Below are 17,438 nucleotides of genomic sequence, written 5' to 3' on the forward strand. Positions count from 1 at the left end.
CAGCATACGAATAGTTAGCCACCATGTGCAATTTCACACACAGCAATCACACTTGCATTCTTTTTTTCTCCTGCTAGGATTCAACAGAATTTGTCCAGTCAAACTTCATTTCCATTTAACAAACTGCTGGTAAATTAAACTGCCAGAATGTACCAAATGTTGGCAGCAAGCACACTTTTCGCATCTTGCCCTTCTTCCTAATATTATGTGCAACCCTTCTATCTCCAATACAATTGTTTTAAAGAATGGCAGTCACAAACTTCCTATTGGAGAGTTTAAAAGGGTCAAATGGCATGTCCCACACGTTTCCAAACAAACAGGGCTATTAACCCTAAAACTTCCGCCAATAACCATGTGCACTCGCCTTGCTGGCCCTGACACACTAGTGACATGCAACATGCAAGATTAACCAATCACATTTTAAATAGTGAAAACCAAGAAAAGCTTTCTGAGCAGAAAAACCTAGATTACTCAACTGCAATTTAATAAAGGCAGGTACAAACCAGACAGGACTCTTGCAGGGTACGAATGTCCTCAATTTCACATGAGTTCTCAACTCTGCTATTCCACTACACCACAAGGGTGATGACTTGGTCCTGTTCAGCTTGTCAATGCCAGTCTCCGTTCACAATTTCATGAGCCAAGCGCAAATGTTTGCAGATAGCAAATTATATCCACATCACAATCGCTGAGATTGTTCTTTAGAAAAGTCTAAACAATTGTCAGCTGCCCATTGACTTTACAATGGCATCTGCATAGCTGTGGGAGGGGGGTGGGGGTTAAGCATAGGCAGAAGCTCGAGCTTGTCGGCACTTTTCAAGAAACTCTTTGGAACTGGCCTGGCAAGACACTTTGCCCACAAAAAGCATTTCACAACACTTGCAATCCCTGTGTAACACACACACACGCAAATAAAATAAATCAGACATGGGAAATGTTAAAACCTACAACCCGTGACCAGGAAAAAAAATGAAGGAAGAGTTTATTTGATGTTGCTTGCTTCATTCCTCCCACCATGTGAAGCCAGTATCACACTCCAGCCGGCAGATGCCCATTGCAATCAAAGCACACACCAAAATGAAATGAATCAAGTCATTCAGTGGCAGGGAAAACAAAATTTGCACTTGGAAAAATCAGTCACACGCAATTCTGAACACTGTGCTGCACAACAAGGCTAAGCATTTCAGGATGGCAGCCATGAAAATTGGGAGCAAAGGGGGAAGGGGGGGGGGGGGGGGGGGGGGCGAGGGGGAAGGGGCAGCCAGCAGCAAAAAAGGCAGCAGTACGTTCTGTGTGTACACAGCCATGCAGCGGATGCACTGTGGAAAAAAAGGAAGGGGAGTACCACACATGTATGGTTGCAAAACTCACAACAAAATCAGATGTGCACAAACTAATTGGGAGAGGAAGGAGAGGGGAAACTCATGACAGTAAAAAGGACAAGAACAAGAAAACAACAAAAAGTAATGAATGAGTCCTGCATCTAGGCTCTAGTTGCACTCTCGCATACCGCTTGAAACAGCTAGTTTTCTTGCTCCATATGGAGGTTGATCACATGTGCAAACACGAGACACAAAAGGGACATAACAGGTTTGGATTGACAGGGTAGCAGCAAATGGACGAAAACCAAAGGAAAGGTGGTGAGGCAGTTGATGGAAGAAAAAAGGGAGGGAAGTAATGGTGCCTAGCCCACACCCTGGTCCTGACAGACTACGGTATTTTTTCATCAGTTAGAGGGCTGCTTCTGGCTGCAGTCCGTACTGGGACTGGTCTGTTGACATGGGTGGTGGGAAGAAGGGAAGGAAGGAAGCCATCATAAATGGCGAATGCTGGGCGGCCGGCACAGGTGTGCCGGGTGCTCCCTTCCGCCTTCCCAGGCAGGCGCCCACTCTCCAGGGGCAGTCTGCTTTGGTGAACCCTGCCCCTATGTTGAGGTGGTACTGCCCAGGGCAGCTACGCTGGGAGACGTGACCGGCGATGTGGGCAGCACGCCAAGGGCATTGGAGCCTACAGGAGCCCCACCTGCAAATAAAAAAAAAAATAGGCTACTCAAGCCACTCCCACATAGACAAATGCACAGCGCTAAAAACACCATACTTATTTCAAAAGGATCTCAACACGAGCCAAGCTCATCTCCCAATAAAACAAGTCTTTTTCAAATTGCAACAATGCCAAGGGTAGGAAACTCCAGTTTAAACTGCTTCAGCATACCTAGTGCTGAAAGAACTGATGCTGTGTTGTGCATGCACGCACAGCACTCTCTCAATGTTGATTCCTCTTGGAACAAAAAGCCGTGAATGGTGAGGGCCATCTTCACAGACTGGCTGCGCACACTATACAGAAATTTAGTGGCACAGAACCGGACTGTTCTATGTTCATTAACAACTGTTCGGCACATTGTAACATCAGCTGACTGAAGGCGACCTGCATGGCATTTCTGACAAAAAAACTGCTGTGCTGCAGGCTATGGACCTCAAGGTTCTTAAAAATCTAAAGCCACTTTCTAAAGCAGATTCTTGTGTGTATGGTCAGCCGGAAGTTGCACAATGTCAACCTGCAGCACAGCAGACTTAGATGTTCAATGTGATAACTCCATTGTGCTGGACCCTGCCTATGCTGTTTTATCGGAGGGTGTTGAGCTTTGTGGACGTAGACAGCAGCATAAAGATATCGAGGCGTTTAATTGACCCCAAGATTATTGAGGGTTCATGCAGACAGCAGACACTGCACTACTCAAGCGGTGAGCACAGCTGATGGAGGAGTTTGACAGAGATGATGATCCATTGCCACCTCTGAGTGCACGTGAAGCAGCATCGGCACTCGATCTGGCTGCACGCTATTTCTCCACCAATGAGAATTCGGACGTTGTGCTGAAGATGTTGGGCAAGAAGCAGACGCTTGTCGAGTCGTGCCGAAAAAGGCGTAAACAAATGCCCATCACCGCCATCACCGATTAGTTTTCACTATGATACGCTTCAGCACACTACTGTTAATAAACAAATTTTTGAGACAGAAATAGTGCCTTATTTCATGACTAAGCTTGACGCTCATGCGGGTACATTTTGGCATTAGTTCTAGGAGCATAAACTCGCTGGTTATTTTTAATTCCTTCAGTGTTCAGACATACATAATTTTAATAGTGTAATCACCCACTAAAACTGTGTAGTAATGTGTAGTGTGCTATTATGATCCCAGATATGGCTGTTATGGATTCAGCCGTGGAGCTGGACGTGACGACAGCCTTTTTTAGCCTGCTCGTTCATTCAAACTTCTCAAACACTTCTCCGCTATGCTTTAGATGAATTCATGTCACAAGAATTACAGGAATCGGTGCACCAGAACAGGAGTTTAAGAAATGAATTTTCAAAATACAAGAAAATGAAAAATTGCCTCCAACTTAATTTTCCCGGTCTTTCGCTTTCCCATTTCGTTCACTCACTGACGACACACTGTGGGACTGACCAAAACAGCTACCGTATATTGCCGCATATAAGTCGACCCTTCTTTTTTAATGTCCTTCCAAAAGTTGGGGGGTCGACTTATAATCGGGGTCGACTTATATGCGGAGTCTTAAAGTAGGCTTATATGCAGGGTCAAAAGTAATTTCGACCGAGTCGCAGAAAATATCCCGCCCCGTGCGCTCGTAATTCCATAAAAGTTGTCAGGCACAATGCAAAAGTGGATCTGCTTATAAAAAAAAAAAAAAAAAATTAATCGAGATTTGCACCAAAGGTTTGTTTTAATGTGATAACTTATCGAGAAACCGTGGGTGTTCCACGGAAAAATGGCCAAAGCCGGGCGGGCTGGCAATTTCTGATACAAATGGAACAGCTACAAATCCAATCCAATCCAAAACGACCACACACGACCAGTCACATGAGCCGAGAAGCATTTTCGTGTGTTGTGTAACGTGTGCATTTCGCCATTTTTTCTCGTCGCACCGCCTGGACTCTAGCCGACGTGATAGCTAACAGCGGTGTATGTGGTTTGTGCCGCAACCTCGGCAACAGTACAACGCCGTTTTCAAGCAGCAAGTCATTCTCTACGCCGAGCTGGAAAACAATGTCGAAGCAGGGCGGAAGTTCGACGTCTCAAAAAAGTGCGTGAGAGGCTGGAGAAAACAAAATAAGCTTTTTGCGTGTCCTGCTACACGGTGTTCCTTTCGCGGCCCAAGGTCAGAACAATACCCTGCCGTTGAGGCGATTCGAGATTGGGTTCACGACCAGAGAAGCAAGAGACTGAGTGTTTGCTACAATGACACTGAAACAAAGGCATGTGCTGTCGCGGAGGAGATGTGCATCCTGCATACTGAGTTTAAAGTGTCTAAGAAATGGGCGACGAATTTCATGAAGAGGAACGGCCTAAGCCTAAAGCGATGAACGACCGTATGCCAACGGTTACCCGAAGCCTATGAAGAAAAACGGAGCGCCTTTCTGCGCTACGTGAGTGACCTGCGGGCAACACATTCATTCCTGCTTGGTCAATTGGCAACGGTGACCAGACTCCAGTCTGGTTTGATATGCCTAACAATAGGACCGCATCCGCAAAAGGGGAGCACCAGGTCAGCCTGCTGACATCGAACAACACGCACAACCGTTTCACGGTCATGTTATGCTGTACGGCAGATGGGCACAAGTTACCACCATTCCTTCTGTTCAAGAGGAAAACAATTCCGACGAAGGAAACGTTCCCGCCAAAAGTCACCGTGCGGGTGAATGACAAGAGATTTTTTAATGATGAAATGGTCCTCGAATGGTTTCCTCTCGTGTGGTGCAGGCGTCCGGGGGCACTGCTGAAGCCCCGCAGCATGCTCATCCTGGACTCTTTCCGCAGCCACATAACCAACCGTGTGAAAAAAGCGGTAGCGGACGTGGCATGAGACCTGCTCATCATTCCAGGCGGATTGAAACCTATTCTTCAGCCACTAAATGTGGCTCTGAACAAGCCATTCAAAGACCGCATCAGTGCATTCTGTCCTTTTAAATGTCTAAACATTTGGCTTTAGCTCAACCACCACGATCTCCTTTTCCCAGGGCACAGCCAAGCACGACTTGATGTGAGCAGGCCGCGCCAACATGTGCCCGGGACCTCATTGTGTTGAAACTGACCATTATCAGTCTGTTACAGTTGCCCCTGCAGCATCAAGTGAAAGCAAATGAAGCAAAGCAGGAATCTCACCTGAAGATACAGGAGGAGGTGAGCCACTGTGAGCTGTCCTGCGATCCATGAACTTTTGTTGCTGCTCTTTTGAAACAGGGTCTGTAATGTACAAACCGCGTGACAGATAATTACTACAGCTATTGCTAGGGATGTAATGAAAGAAAGCCAGAAAGCTCAGATTCTAGAGACAGCACACTGAATAAACAACAAGAAAGCACCTTGAAAAATTGTGTGCCGCAAAATGAAAAACTTGGAACAGGCTACAGTTGAAGATGACCATAAAAATACTGGCATATTCTCATAGGTCATTCCCTATAGTAACGATAACAGAACTTGCGGCCTTGGCAAGACTGCTTTAAATTGGCAAAAAAAAAAAGTACCGTCTGTGGCAATGTTTATATCTTTCGAATGTTTCAATCGTGTTGGCCATCCCAAACGATTCTTTTTTTCATCACGGCCAACAATGTCTTGGGGAATGCTAGCCCATGTGTCCGCGATCCAACTGCACAGCATAGCTATAGAGTCTACTTCCAGCTAATTTGGCGACAGCATCGTAAGCACTTACTCCATTCTAATGTGCACATGGTTTGCGCTGCAAAAAAAATAAAATGCAACACCCTTGAACTCTAACACACACCAGATTTTCAAACATGTAAAAAACAAATCTTCCTCTCACTTGGAACAAACAACCTTTAATGCAAATGCTCTAATGTTACGTCACGAAGCAAACAGCACCCCCATATTCTGGAAGATGCCAGTCAATTTTCAAAGCAAGAATCGAAGGCTTTGAATTTGAACTGTCCACATTAGGCATTTCTGCTTTTACCAGCAGCATAGTTCTAACTCTCAACACCTATGCCAACTCACTGCTGTAGCATGAAGTCTGAAAGCTCTTCTTTTTCTGAAAACCAGCCCTTCATCAGCTCGTTAAAACCCTTTAGAGTCAATTTATTCCACCAATTGCACACAAACGTTTCAGAAATCTGCAACACACCTGAGTCAGCAAAATTTTAACTTGCCTCCTATCAACCCGGGTTCGGAAAGAACCCAGTGTGCCTTCACAACCAGTGACACCATGTTGGCTATAGTCCTAGTCAGTGCATTGATGGCAGGATACTTCAGATCACAAAAACTATCGGTACCTATGACTGCGGCAGGCCAGGTAGACAACATCGGTGCGCAAATACCAAGTCATAATTTTGTGATGCCGATGAAATGGGTGTTGCTGGCATCAGTCCATTTTTGTACTAGATTCCAACACAATCATATTCAGGTAATTTTCTTAAGGCAAAAAAGGTGTGCGTTAGAAACGAGTCAATACAGCACTACAGGGTAAAAAACGTCCTTGAAACACATGAAAGCTAATGGCCAGTAGTTTCGAACCAAAGTTGTAGATATGAAAGTTGGACTGGCATTTTCTCACCTGTGCAGCAGAAATAAAGCCACCATCGATTCATATGCACTCCTAGTCATATCCCCAGCTGTGTCATAGACACAGTTGCTCAACCCATAACCTCATACATAGGCCCAACCTTATACAGTCGATGTAGCAGCATTTTATGTTGTGCCAATGCTATCTGCAACTATGATTACTTTCTTTAAAAAGCAGTTTTCATGGTGGTCTCAAAATCGCAAGAGGTGGAAACGTCCTGCTGCCAATAGCATCAGTGTTGCGAGGCTGCCATGGTAAGATGACAACTGCAGCAACAGATCAACACCATCACTAAATAGTCCAAAATAATAGCGGCATGTGAATTTCGGAACATTAAATTAGCCAACCAGACATCCTCTTATTTGAACGAATCAAATAAGAGAATTTCCACCCAACAAGTTATGTTCTCAATTTTTAAAATACATTTTCCAAAACAGTAGAGACTACTTACAATGTAACCGCATACTGTGTGGGACTGGTATAACAGGGCTTTGGCAGGCCACCGCTCTGCCCCTCATGAAACTCAATGTAGAGTCGACCGCTCATGAGGTCGCGTGGAGTGAAATACCAGGGATGCAACAGCTCAAGTAGGATTTGTACCATTTTTTTGGAACAGCAAAACCTCAGTTTTGGAGCAGTAAAATCTGTTTGAATATTTGGAGCAGTTCAGAGGAAAAAAGAAGTGCACTTTGGAGCATTAATTCAAATTTTGGAGCCGTTAAAAAAGGAAAAAAACCTTACTGTCAGCACAAAAAATGGAAATGTGAATGTGTTCCAAAGGAAGTCTAGCAATGACCACCTATCACCAGCACTGTGTGCACCTATTTTTGTAAATAAGAGTTTTGCATTGCAAGGCATGCTATCACACTAGAAAAAAAAAAAAAAGGTCAGCCATAAAACAGAGGAGGTTAATTTTTCAAATGGGAAAAGCTAGAGAATATGCATTTCTTTTTTTTTTTTTTTTGCATCTACCGCAGTTTGACAATCTCAAACAGCCAAATAACGTTTTACTGCCCGTGAAACCCAGAGCTCGTGTCCTGCGAGGGCAGCTCCAGAAGAGCCCAATTCGAAGCGGTGACTGCGATAAGCCTCTGCCCCCAAACCAGCACAGTAGGTACAAAAACAAACAAAAAAAAATCTTACAAAAGCATACACAGTAAAAAAAAAAAAAGAAAAGAGACCAAAAGAAAAGAAAAACAGCGACCAAATGGCAAAAGGGAAAATGCCGAAAGCAGATAAGAAAGCAAGTTGTAAGAAAATTGACCATCGAGTGCATCTTGGGCCCATGATTTGCGTTTTCTCAGGGCTGGTGATGACTGTGTGGTTTTGGCTGGATACTTTAAGGGGAGGTGGGTGATGACTGGGATATTAGGTCATACAGTTCCTGCACAGAGCAGACATTATAGTATTTTGATGTTACAGCATCCATAAATGTTAATTTTGGCAGTCTTGGGCTCCACTGCAGTATTATGAAATTCAATAAGGCTGCTGCGTGTTTCCCGACCTGCTGACATTCGAAATAAATATCACATGTACCACCTCAAGTTATATTAGCACAAACACAGAAGCCCTAACTGACGCACCTCCTACACTATCTGACGACGGGAAAGCGAGTATATCAACGAGACAACCTCCAAGGGCCGCATAAAAGGCGGCTTCAATGCGCACTATGATGATCGGTTCGTGGAGATAGGCAGAGTCCTATTTTCGCTCATGGAACGGTCGTCAGTTTCGTATTTTCTAAAGAAATAATAGTAAAATGTGGCTTTTGCCACCTCGTTCGGATCTCTCTTCGATCACGTGGTGCGATTCAGACTCCGCCATTGGCTATGGGCAGCCGGTTTGTGAGGCAAACCTTATTTGCAGGATATCAGGGTGCTCTTTCGCTGTCGTGCTTTGCAAGCGTTCGGCCGTGGTCACTTCTGCACATTTTTTTGTGCCTCATGGTCAGCCTTAGAAAGTGTTATGTGCATGTTCAAAAGTTGCTCACAAAGTTTAAATTCAAGGAGGTGGAATTTAGCACCAAGGACGTCTTGTGATAAAACGTTCAGAGCAGAGCCCGCCCAGCTTTTCCTGAACCGCCAGGAAAAGCTGAAGAAGAGTAACCCGTTTGAATGCCAGGTTTCACATAGGTCGTGATTAGTAGATTGCGCCTGCGCTGTCATGTACGAAATTCCACTGTCATGCAATAAGGTATACATAGGTCAAATGAGTCTGTGCATAAATATTCGTCTGCGTGAACACCTCAATTCACTGTCGGACACATGATATTCTCACTTGAAAGATCATTGTAGGGCTTGTGGGAAAGAAGGAAAGCAGAAAAACAAAAGTTGTCACCCCTTGGTTTCAAAAACAAAGATTTTGTTTCGCCATAGGGACAAAACGACGAGAGAAATTACTGAGGCATATTACATTAGTAAGAAGCAGTCGCACCGTGTCAGCCAGCCTTCAATGGTGCTTATCGAAAAAGAGGTTTCTTTCCTGGATAATGTTTGGTGATAATTTATAATTTGTAAAAAACGGGCCGTTGGGGAGAAGGGGAGGGGGGGCTTGTATGTTTGGTCTTGCTTGATAGGGTTTTCCACGTGGCTGATGAAGGAAGAAGATATCTCTTGAATTTGCCTGGTCAAGGGTTTCGTTCTTTGTAACATCATGTGACATATTTTTTGTATAAGAATCCGCTTTCTTCCTAATAAAAAATTATTTGCGAGTCAGCGCTCGTCTGTTGTGCATCTCTTCTTGTGTGTTTCATCTTTTCGCACTGTTCATATATCGAACTTAATTTCACCGGTCGTTCGACATATCGAACTCCGCACCACGCACTGGAAAGTGTGCCTCCCCCTTTGCCGCGTGACGTTTTCAAGCCAGCCACACGCAGAAGGAATGAGAGGGGACAGTTCGGCGATGGCTGGTCTGGGCAGCGCCGTGCCCATTCCCTGAAGGCGCGTGCATCTGCAGTAATCGTTTCCCCCGCGCCAACACATGAGGTTTGCAAGCCATAAGCGTGGGTGTGCCCATCCTTTGGCGGAGCTATCTATCTCCCGTAGCGCTACGCATGCGCCAAGCCACTCAGCCCGTTTTCAGACAGACCGCTTTCTCCAGGGTGTGTTGAACCCTCTGCGCGCCGCCGCCTCTGACTATGGCGCCTGCGGACATTAAAAAGCCACAGCTGTTTTTTTTTTTGTTTTTTTTTTTGTGAGTCATCCTTTATCGTTGCGCTGTTCGGACGTTAAGAGGCGGCAGGATTTTTTTTTTTTTTTTGCGGGAGTCGTTTATCCTTGCATGTATGAATCAACGAAAGCACGCGGTCAGCAGCTGCGATCATGACGCCCCCGCCCAGGGTGATAAATCAAACCAGGCTTATGCAATCAAGCCATCACGGGCACTCTGCCAAGTAGCTTCCCACCCACCACAGGAGCTATAAAAAGATAAACACCCACGTTATCGCTGCGCAGCATCTTGGCACGCTGCCAAGAAATGAGCTCTGGATGAGACCTCCAAACCAAGTGACGCGCGCCATGGACATGCAAGCGAAAACGCTGGCGATTTCTGCCCCCAATTTCTGCCGCCACGGACACAGAAACCTTGTTTCGAGCTACCGCCCTGGCTCGAGCAGCAGCGAGAGGGACGCAGTTCCAACGAGTTTGAAACTTTTCGCTCTGTCGCTGCCGCTTGTCGCAGGGATCGCTTGCATGTGAGCGAGCTGGCCTTAACGCATTTGTTTTTTTAATTCTCGGTGCAAAAGTGGAGGGTGGGTTCATTATGCGAGTGGGTTGATTACGCGACAAATACGGTATCGTTTTTTCGCATCGTAAGTGCCATCACAAGCCAATTTCTGTATATCGAATTATCGATATATCGAACTATTTCGCAATCCCCCCCCGAGTTCGATATATCCGGGTTAGACTGTATACAAGCACAGAGCGACGCTACGAACGGGAGCTCACGTGACTGTGAAGGCAGCGGTAGCCACTCATGCAATTGGTGCGAGCTATGATAAGCTTGCGCGGTTATGCACTTTTAGGGAGAGTTCTATGTCTCTGAATGCCAAATTTTACGCAATTTCATCTGCATCTTGTAAGATAAAGGATGAAGAGGTTTCAACTTAATGCATTTTTCAGCGAATTTTCAAGATTGTGCACACAGCTTTTTGTGCTTGTACTTTCCATACCGCAATAAAATTTGGCACATGCGTTCTTTAGAATGTATAGTTTGCAGATATCTATTCAGAACTGCAGTATCTCTCGTGCAATTTATAAACATTTGCTAGAACAATAATGGTTCCCTAATATAGAAGGGTAACACCTTTACTCTTTTTTTTAACACAAGTAATTTTCACTACCAAATTTGGGCTAGTTATTTGCATTCTACACTTCGAAGCTACAAAATGAGCTTTAAAGGGGTCATGACAGCTAACATTTGAGCATAAACTGCATTTCACTCCACGTACGTTACATGATAAATCCTCGAAATTTGAGCTCATTTGATGCAGCAGATAAGTTTGAAATCAATTAATATTAACATCAAAAGCAGCTTCCTGGTCTGGAAACCACTGGGTGCTGACGCCACAACCAGACATCATCCGCATGTCGTCTGCTATTCACGGTGTCGGCTGCACTCTTGCATGCACGCTGTGGAGAATGGTCACCGAGAGCTTTTTTTGTTTTTCTAGAGAAAAAATATTTTATTTGCATATATTCTTTTTCTTTAGCAGCCTCCACTATAATATGTGGCCTTATGATCCTCGGACTTGCTTTAGGCTTCGTCTAGAGAATGTCGAGGAGGCCGAAATTGATGGCCTCATGCTGTATTTAAGCATGTTCAACGTTTCCTTCCGCTGTGTGTGCCGCAAAAAGGAGGAGGGGTTTGGGCTGCAGCGTTTGTCCCAAAGCAACTCAGGCTATGAGAGACGGCGCAGTGGAAGGCTCCGGTAATTTCGACCACCTGGGGTTCTTTAACGTGCACTGACATCACACAGCACACGGGCGCCTTGCTTTTCGCCTCCATCGAAAAGCGACCGCCGTAACCACTGCGCCACCCCGGTGGGGTGAAAAGGAGGAGGGGTCAGCACTGTGTTATTGTTTGCTGAGCTATTGCCCGTCGCTCTTTCGGTCCAAAAACTAAGAGGAAATCCCAAACAAGCATACGTTGACGCAAGAGCCTACCTTGCGACATTGAGGAGCAGACAAAACTTGAACAAAGCGGTACCCCTTGACTTGCTGCTACAGTTAAACCTCTATGTAACGAACCTCCATGTAGCGAATTCGATATCACGAATTTTTTAATTCCCCAAAGCCGCCCCCACTGAAGTGAATGTATTTGAAAACTCCATGTAACGAACATGTCGCGACGGTAGACCTTGATATAATGAACTCACAGCACCGACTGTTTCTTAGCTAGTGCAGAGTTAGTGGAAATTTGGCAGAACATTACAAGCAACGAATGACCGCAGTTGATACAGCACGCCGTATTTCAGTGCCAGCACCAACGCCGCATCCCCGTGGCAGACACAGCAGTCTCCGCTGCTTTCAGAAAATAGAACAACAGAAAAAAGACACGGGGCAAGCAGCACGCATACATCGCTACCATGCGGTTGCTCACGGGCGACGGTAGAGGAAACAGCAGAGCGCGCTGGTGACACGAGGCGGAATGTTTCCTTGGGCAACAGTGGTAGGCGAGCACGCACGGCATGCATGGCACGCGGGGCGACGGTGCCACTGCGCCATAGAATTAATACAACTAAGACCAATGTGCGCGCTCTCCCCCAGTCTGATTCCTCTTCCACCCCCTTTCCCGCTCCCTCGTAGACGCGTCGCGCAAGCCGCAGAGAAGGTGGAGGTGGCTGCCGCAGGCTTAACTGTAAATGCGCGTGTAAGTCAAACTTAATTATTTTCGGCTGGTAAAGCATTTTTCCAGAACTATGTTCAGTCTGGCCACGGTGTGAGCACGAAAGCATGCGCCAGACTGCTTCAGTGCTGTAATCACAAAACTCAAACGCGACTCGAATGCGCTTCCCTGCCCGCACCGAACAAGAGCCTCCTATCTTCCACCTCCTCCGTTGCCGCGCGCGCGACTGCAGCAGACTTTCGAGCCTAACCTTGCGTTTAACTAGTGCTTACCCAGCAAATGACTCATGACAGCTTCAACGTAAATATACACCACTTAGTATTTAGTGTGTGAGCCCTAAACTCCCGCAGGAATGCGCCGATTCGCAGATTACTGTTGCGCCCCAGCGTGTTTGTTATGCTGGATGTATACTGCTCATTCGCATGAGATAAAATGCAAGCTAAGCTAGCAATACCAAAACTATACACCGAGGAGAGCCGCGTCCCCATAGCCTTGGCTGCATAGCCACAGAAAGCTGTCCCAAAAGTGCAAAGGCCAAAGCATCAAAGACAATATGGTAGCATGAGAGCGCTGTTCCTGCAGGCTCAACATAAATAGGAGAAATGAACAACGGCTTCACACTGCCTACGGGCATGAGGGGCGCTGCATCTGACGAACACAGCATAAGAGCAAGAACGCAACAACAGACAGCCACTGCAACAGCTTCTCCACAGTGCAATGGCGTAAGGGAAAAAAAAAAAGCACCTGGGAAAACAACAGTAAACGATCCTAGCTCGCCACTGCCATCAACAAACCAATTGTGCTGCAAAATTGCTTCTGCACTAAAGACAATGTAAATGCAAACTGAATTCTGCGAGAACTAAAAAAGGAGCTGTGAACACCTTGTACTAAGAAAGGAGAATAGGCATTTTTATAAGTAAAAACTGTCAATAAATGCCTGTGCACCTCCTTAAACAGCTAATGCAATTTTTTCCGCCCTTTTAAGGATGTATCAAGACTTTACACTACTTTTTCCCAAAACTGAGAAAACATGAGGCTGTGCCTAACTTTCCAGCAAACGCACACACATACAAAACAGCTCTAGAATAAAAAAAAGGAATGCTCATTACAGAAATAAGGGTGCTCCATGGCTTCTCGGGCAGTTAGGCGCTCCTGGTGGTCATAGCGGAGAAGTTTATCAAGGAAGTCTAGAGCCTCTGGAGTCACCAAATGCTGGTTTTCACTATGCACAAAACGTTCCCACCGCTTGCGAGAATGCCTGCAATGCCAGCAAGAGAAGTCATTAGGGACATCAAACAACTCTGTCCTCCAACAGTCAAAAAGAGCACATTAACCAGACCCACCTTCCTAGAATGTCATTGAAACGAGGATCAAGCTCTGCTTGGTATTTCTCGAGGTACTCAAAAAGCTCTTCTGTGCCCAGTACTTTGGCGATGCGCACCAATTGGTCATAGTTGTCATGACCATGAAAGAAGGGCTCTCTGCGAAAGATCATTGAAGCCAGCATGCAGCCGAGACTCCACATATCTAGGGAGTAGTCATACATCTGGTAGTCCACCAGCAGCTCCGGACCCTGGAAGGTTATATTGTGTATTAAACAAGTGAAAACACTGGCTTGACCATTTTGCATTTGCAAAATAAGAAAACTTCCCATTCCAAAAACAGAAACTTCAAAACTCAACAATTCAAGTTCTAAAGTAGGCACAACAATAATTTTACCTTTACTCCCTTCATTTACATCACGAAAAACCAATAGCAGCCATTTTTGCAAGCTTTCTGCAGCGAAGTTCCTTAGACAGAAGGAATATATGCTAACTCAATTTGAAAAATCTTTTGCCCTTGGAGTTTTTGTTGACTTCTCAACCACATACTTCTAGTGCATTACAATATTTGTGGACAGACTCGCATGGTTCTCAAATCTTATTTATCCCATAGAAAAGAGGTTTACTGCGACAATGCTCACTATGAAATCAAACCTGTACTTCGCGGTGTTCCATGGGACAGTAGAGAAATTTAGCTTACCGTGATCCGCGATACGCCACCGTGACCCTCTACCGCGCGTGGGCGGGATGCACAAGCTGATTGGTCTCAACGCGGCAAGTCTATGTGCAGACATCCAGTATGTAGAGCCATCTATCGGCATCAAGGGGATCCGAACATGCGCAGTAGAACACGCGGTGGCGGATCACGGTAAGCTAAAACTCTCTAGTATATTCATATTTAATCAATAGACCATTTTACCAAAAGCAAACAAAGATAAGGGCGGGGGGGGGGGAATACTCTAACCACATTTGTTGTGCCGGTTACACTTCATAACTGAACATCGCTTAATTTTAAACCAGCCAAAAGACAACACAGAGAACACAGTGCAAGCAACGAAGACGAAGCTGGCACGATAACAAACTTACCCAGTCGCCAACCTTGTTACTTCATCAAGTTTAACTAAAAGATTCTCACTATTTCGACTTCATAGAGTCAGAGAGGGAGCCCACTTTGATGTGCTCAAGCACAGCTAGTTTGGAGTTCACATCAATGAGTAGCACATTTCCACTCCCTACCTTGTGCATATGCCATGTGCTTTTGATCCTGTGTCTTCAGGAAGGATAGTCTGCACTGAAAGATAGCCTCTTCCCCCTTCAGATTCCTTACTGGACGGCCTTATGACAGTGGCTTAAGCTACGCTGGGGCTTCCTTAATTTCAACATATTGGCAGTAAGTCCTCTATAGCTTTCCAACACTATTGAGAACACTTTTAGTGATTGGCACTTAAGTAGCACTACTCCCATAGTAGTTCAAATATGCATTTGTCTAGCATAAGCACGAAAGCCTCTATGATAAAATACCTGCTTGTTTTTACAGCAGAACCATTAGAACAACTCGTGTAGTGCTTTGCACCCAGACAAGTTTCCTAAAGGCTTGTGGTAGCTGAGAGAAAGTGCTATGTCACATGCACAGACCACTTCTTTGGCAATAGATTCCTGCCAATCAGTTCATTTGAAATGAGGCTCCATGCTCTCCTATTTTATGAAAAATGTATTAGGTTCAGCGAGAGATACCACTGCCCCTGGTGTGCTGCCATCATGTTTACTAGGGAGGCCCCTATACCGTGTACGCGCAACTCACAACATGCCATCATCATGCTGTGCTTCTCGCAGTCTAATAAAATTGCATCGAATCGCATTTTTCATAGGAAATGCCATAATTAATGACCCACCACTGTTTCACTAAATTTGATGGCAAAACATCGAGGCAGCCCACTTGGAGCAGTTTTGGAGCAAAATTGAGTTACGGAGCAAAATGAAGCAGGAAAAGCAGTTTGCAGCAAATGGAGCAGCACTTCCGCCCCGAATCTGTTGTCATTTAAAGGCTTAAATCCTTTAATCAATGTCATTCTTTGTGGTAATATTGCCAGAACAGCAATATGTGATCGTGGACCGCACAAACAGTCATAGAAGTTGGCGGCTGATTGCCCTGGCGTATATCGGAAGCACGCAATGACAGTCTGAGTGTGGCTGCAATGGTTCTGCTCCACCGCTTTCCAGTAATCTCGATTTAAGGGGAGACGCAGGCCTTAAACGGCCGGAAATTGTCAAAAAAATCAACTTTGAAAAAAACTAATTTTCAAAACATTTACCCTTGAATTCAGTTGAAAAATGCGATAAAATCTGCTTTAAAAACATCACAGCAGCCATGAAATGGCCCCCTGAAAAGAAGAAATTAGCTGAAAGTTCCCGCGCGTGCCGCAGGCGTTGCAGCCGGCCAATCGCCACCATCTTGGACTTTGTTTGAAGCTGGCTTCTTTGTGCGCAGTCCGCGCTATCCCAAAATAATGTCGCTGAAGCGGAGCAGCTGCGCGCGCAAGTCTTCTGAAGGTTGTTTATGGTCTCTGGTTGGCTTTCACGTGGCGCGCTGTTCTGCACCTCTCATTGGCTCGCATGACCAGCGTTTTGTTTTTTTTTTGTTTTTTTTTTTTTTGTTTTTTTCGTGCGCTATCGTGGTTGCCGCTTTTTGCGCGTCTGCGTTAGTGCTCGTGTTTCTCGACGCATCTCTTTGTGCAGTATTTTTTTTTTTCCCGTGATCGAGATGCCGGAAAACAGTAGATTGTAACCATGCATACGAGCCCTTGGAAGCCGCAAGAAACGAGCGTGGCACAAAAATTAGAAGGCGCCGGCTACAAGCGTGCCATAGGGACCTCTGTTACAGCTGGTGCCAGACTTGTTAGATGTGCAGGGAACATTAACCATGACGACACCACGGGTTCAAATTACAGCGCAAATTGCATCCCGGATCACGGTACGCTTTGTGTTGATGCCACTATACAGCCGGCGTTACTGTGTTAAGCGGTCGGCGCAAAGTTGGGAAATTCATTGGCCAAACACGAGTTTCACCTCAGGTCAGTGCGGAATGCGATGCCGGTACTAAGTTCTCGATTGTGGACATGAAAGTGTTAAACAACTTTACCGCGCACACTAAGCGTGGAACCTGTGTGAAGATCGCAAAGACGTGAGCGGTCAACCACTCATCATCACAACAGACCTTTTCAGGGCCACCCAACTATTTGCCAAAGGGGCTCGGGCCTCCTTGGCTCCAGACCGCTAGTTCCCTTAAGGGGGGACACGGCTCTTTGGCACCGAAAATCGGCCTGAAAATCGGATTTTCAATTTTTTCATTTTCGTATTCCTCGCACCATTCCGCATCTGCACGCAAATTTTCATCCTTATACCCCGCTTATTTATGAAGTTATAGCGATTAAAAAATGCAGTACCACACCCACTGCCCATTAAATTGTGGACAAACGACACCCAATTTCGATCGCCCGGCGCATGAGAACTACGCGCTCCACCGCGGCGATTTTGGTCGGAAAGCAACCCTGTGCGCTCCGCCTTCCCCATAAAAAACAAGCAAAAAGATAGCATGCAGCGCGCGCTACTATTGGCCGGTTAAGGCACGTGATCAAAATGGCGTCGTTTGGTTGGTTCCAGCAAGCTAGCCCTGAAAT

At 45.6% G+C, this 17,438-nt stretch overlaps 1 protein-coding gene across 3 annotated transcripts in view; it reads right to left on the reverse strand.

The window, feature by feature from the left end:
• Window positions 1-463: 463 nt before the first annotated feature.
• The window catches only part of CkIIalpha (casein kinase II subunit alpha), a 54,606-nt gene continuing 37,631 nt past the window's right edge, over window positions 464-17,438 (reverse strand). For all 3 annotated transcript variants that reach the window (XM_084589791.1, XM_084589790.1, XM_084589789.1), the window contains 4 exons: window positions 13,783-14,012; window positions 13,549-13,697; window positions 5,179-5,259; window positions 464-2,022 (listed from right to left, as the gene is read on the reverse strand). In XM_084589791.1, coding sequence (XP_084445917.1) covers window positions 1,925-2,022; window positions 5,179-5,259; window positions 13,549-13,697; window positions 13,783-14,012 — 558 coding nt within the window. In that variant the 3' untranslated portion in view covers window positions 464-1,924. The remainder of the gene's footprint in view (window positions 2,023-5,178; window positions 5,260-13,548; window positions 13,698-13,782; window positions 14,013-17,438) is intronic.

Source organism: Amblyomma maculatum, chromosome 1 (genome assembly GCF_055883805.1).
Source record: "Amblyomma maculatum isolate TAMU_Amacu chromosome 1, ASM5588380v1, whole genome shotgun sequence".
Lineage (NCBI taxonomy): Eukaryota > Metazoa > Arthropoda > Arachnida > Ixodida > Ixodidae > Amblyomma > Amblyomma maculatum.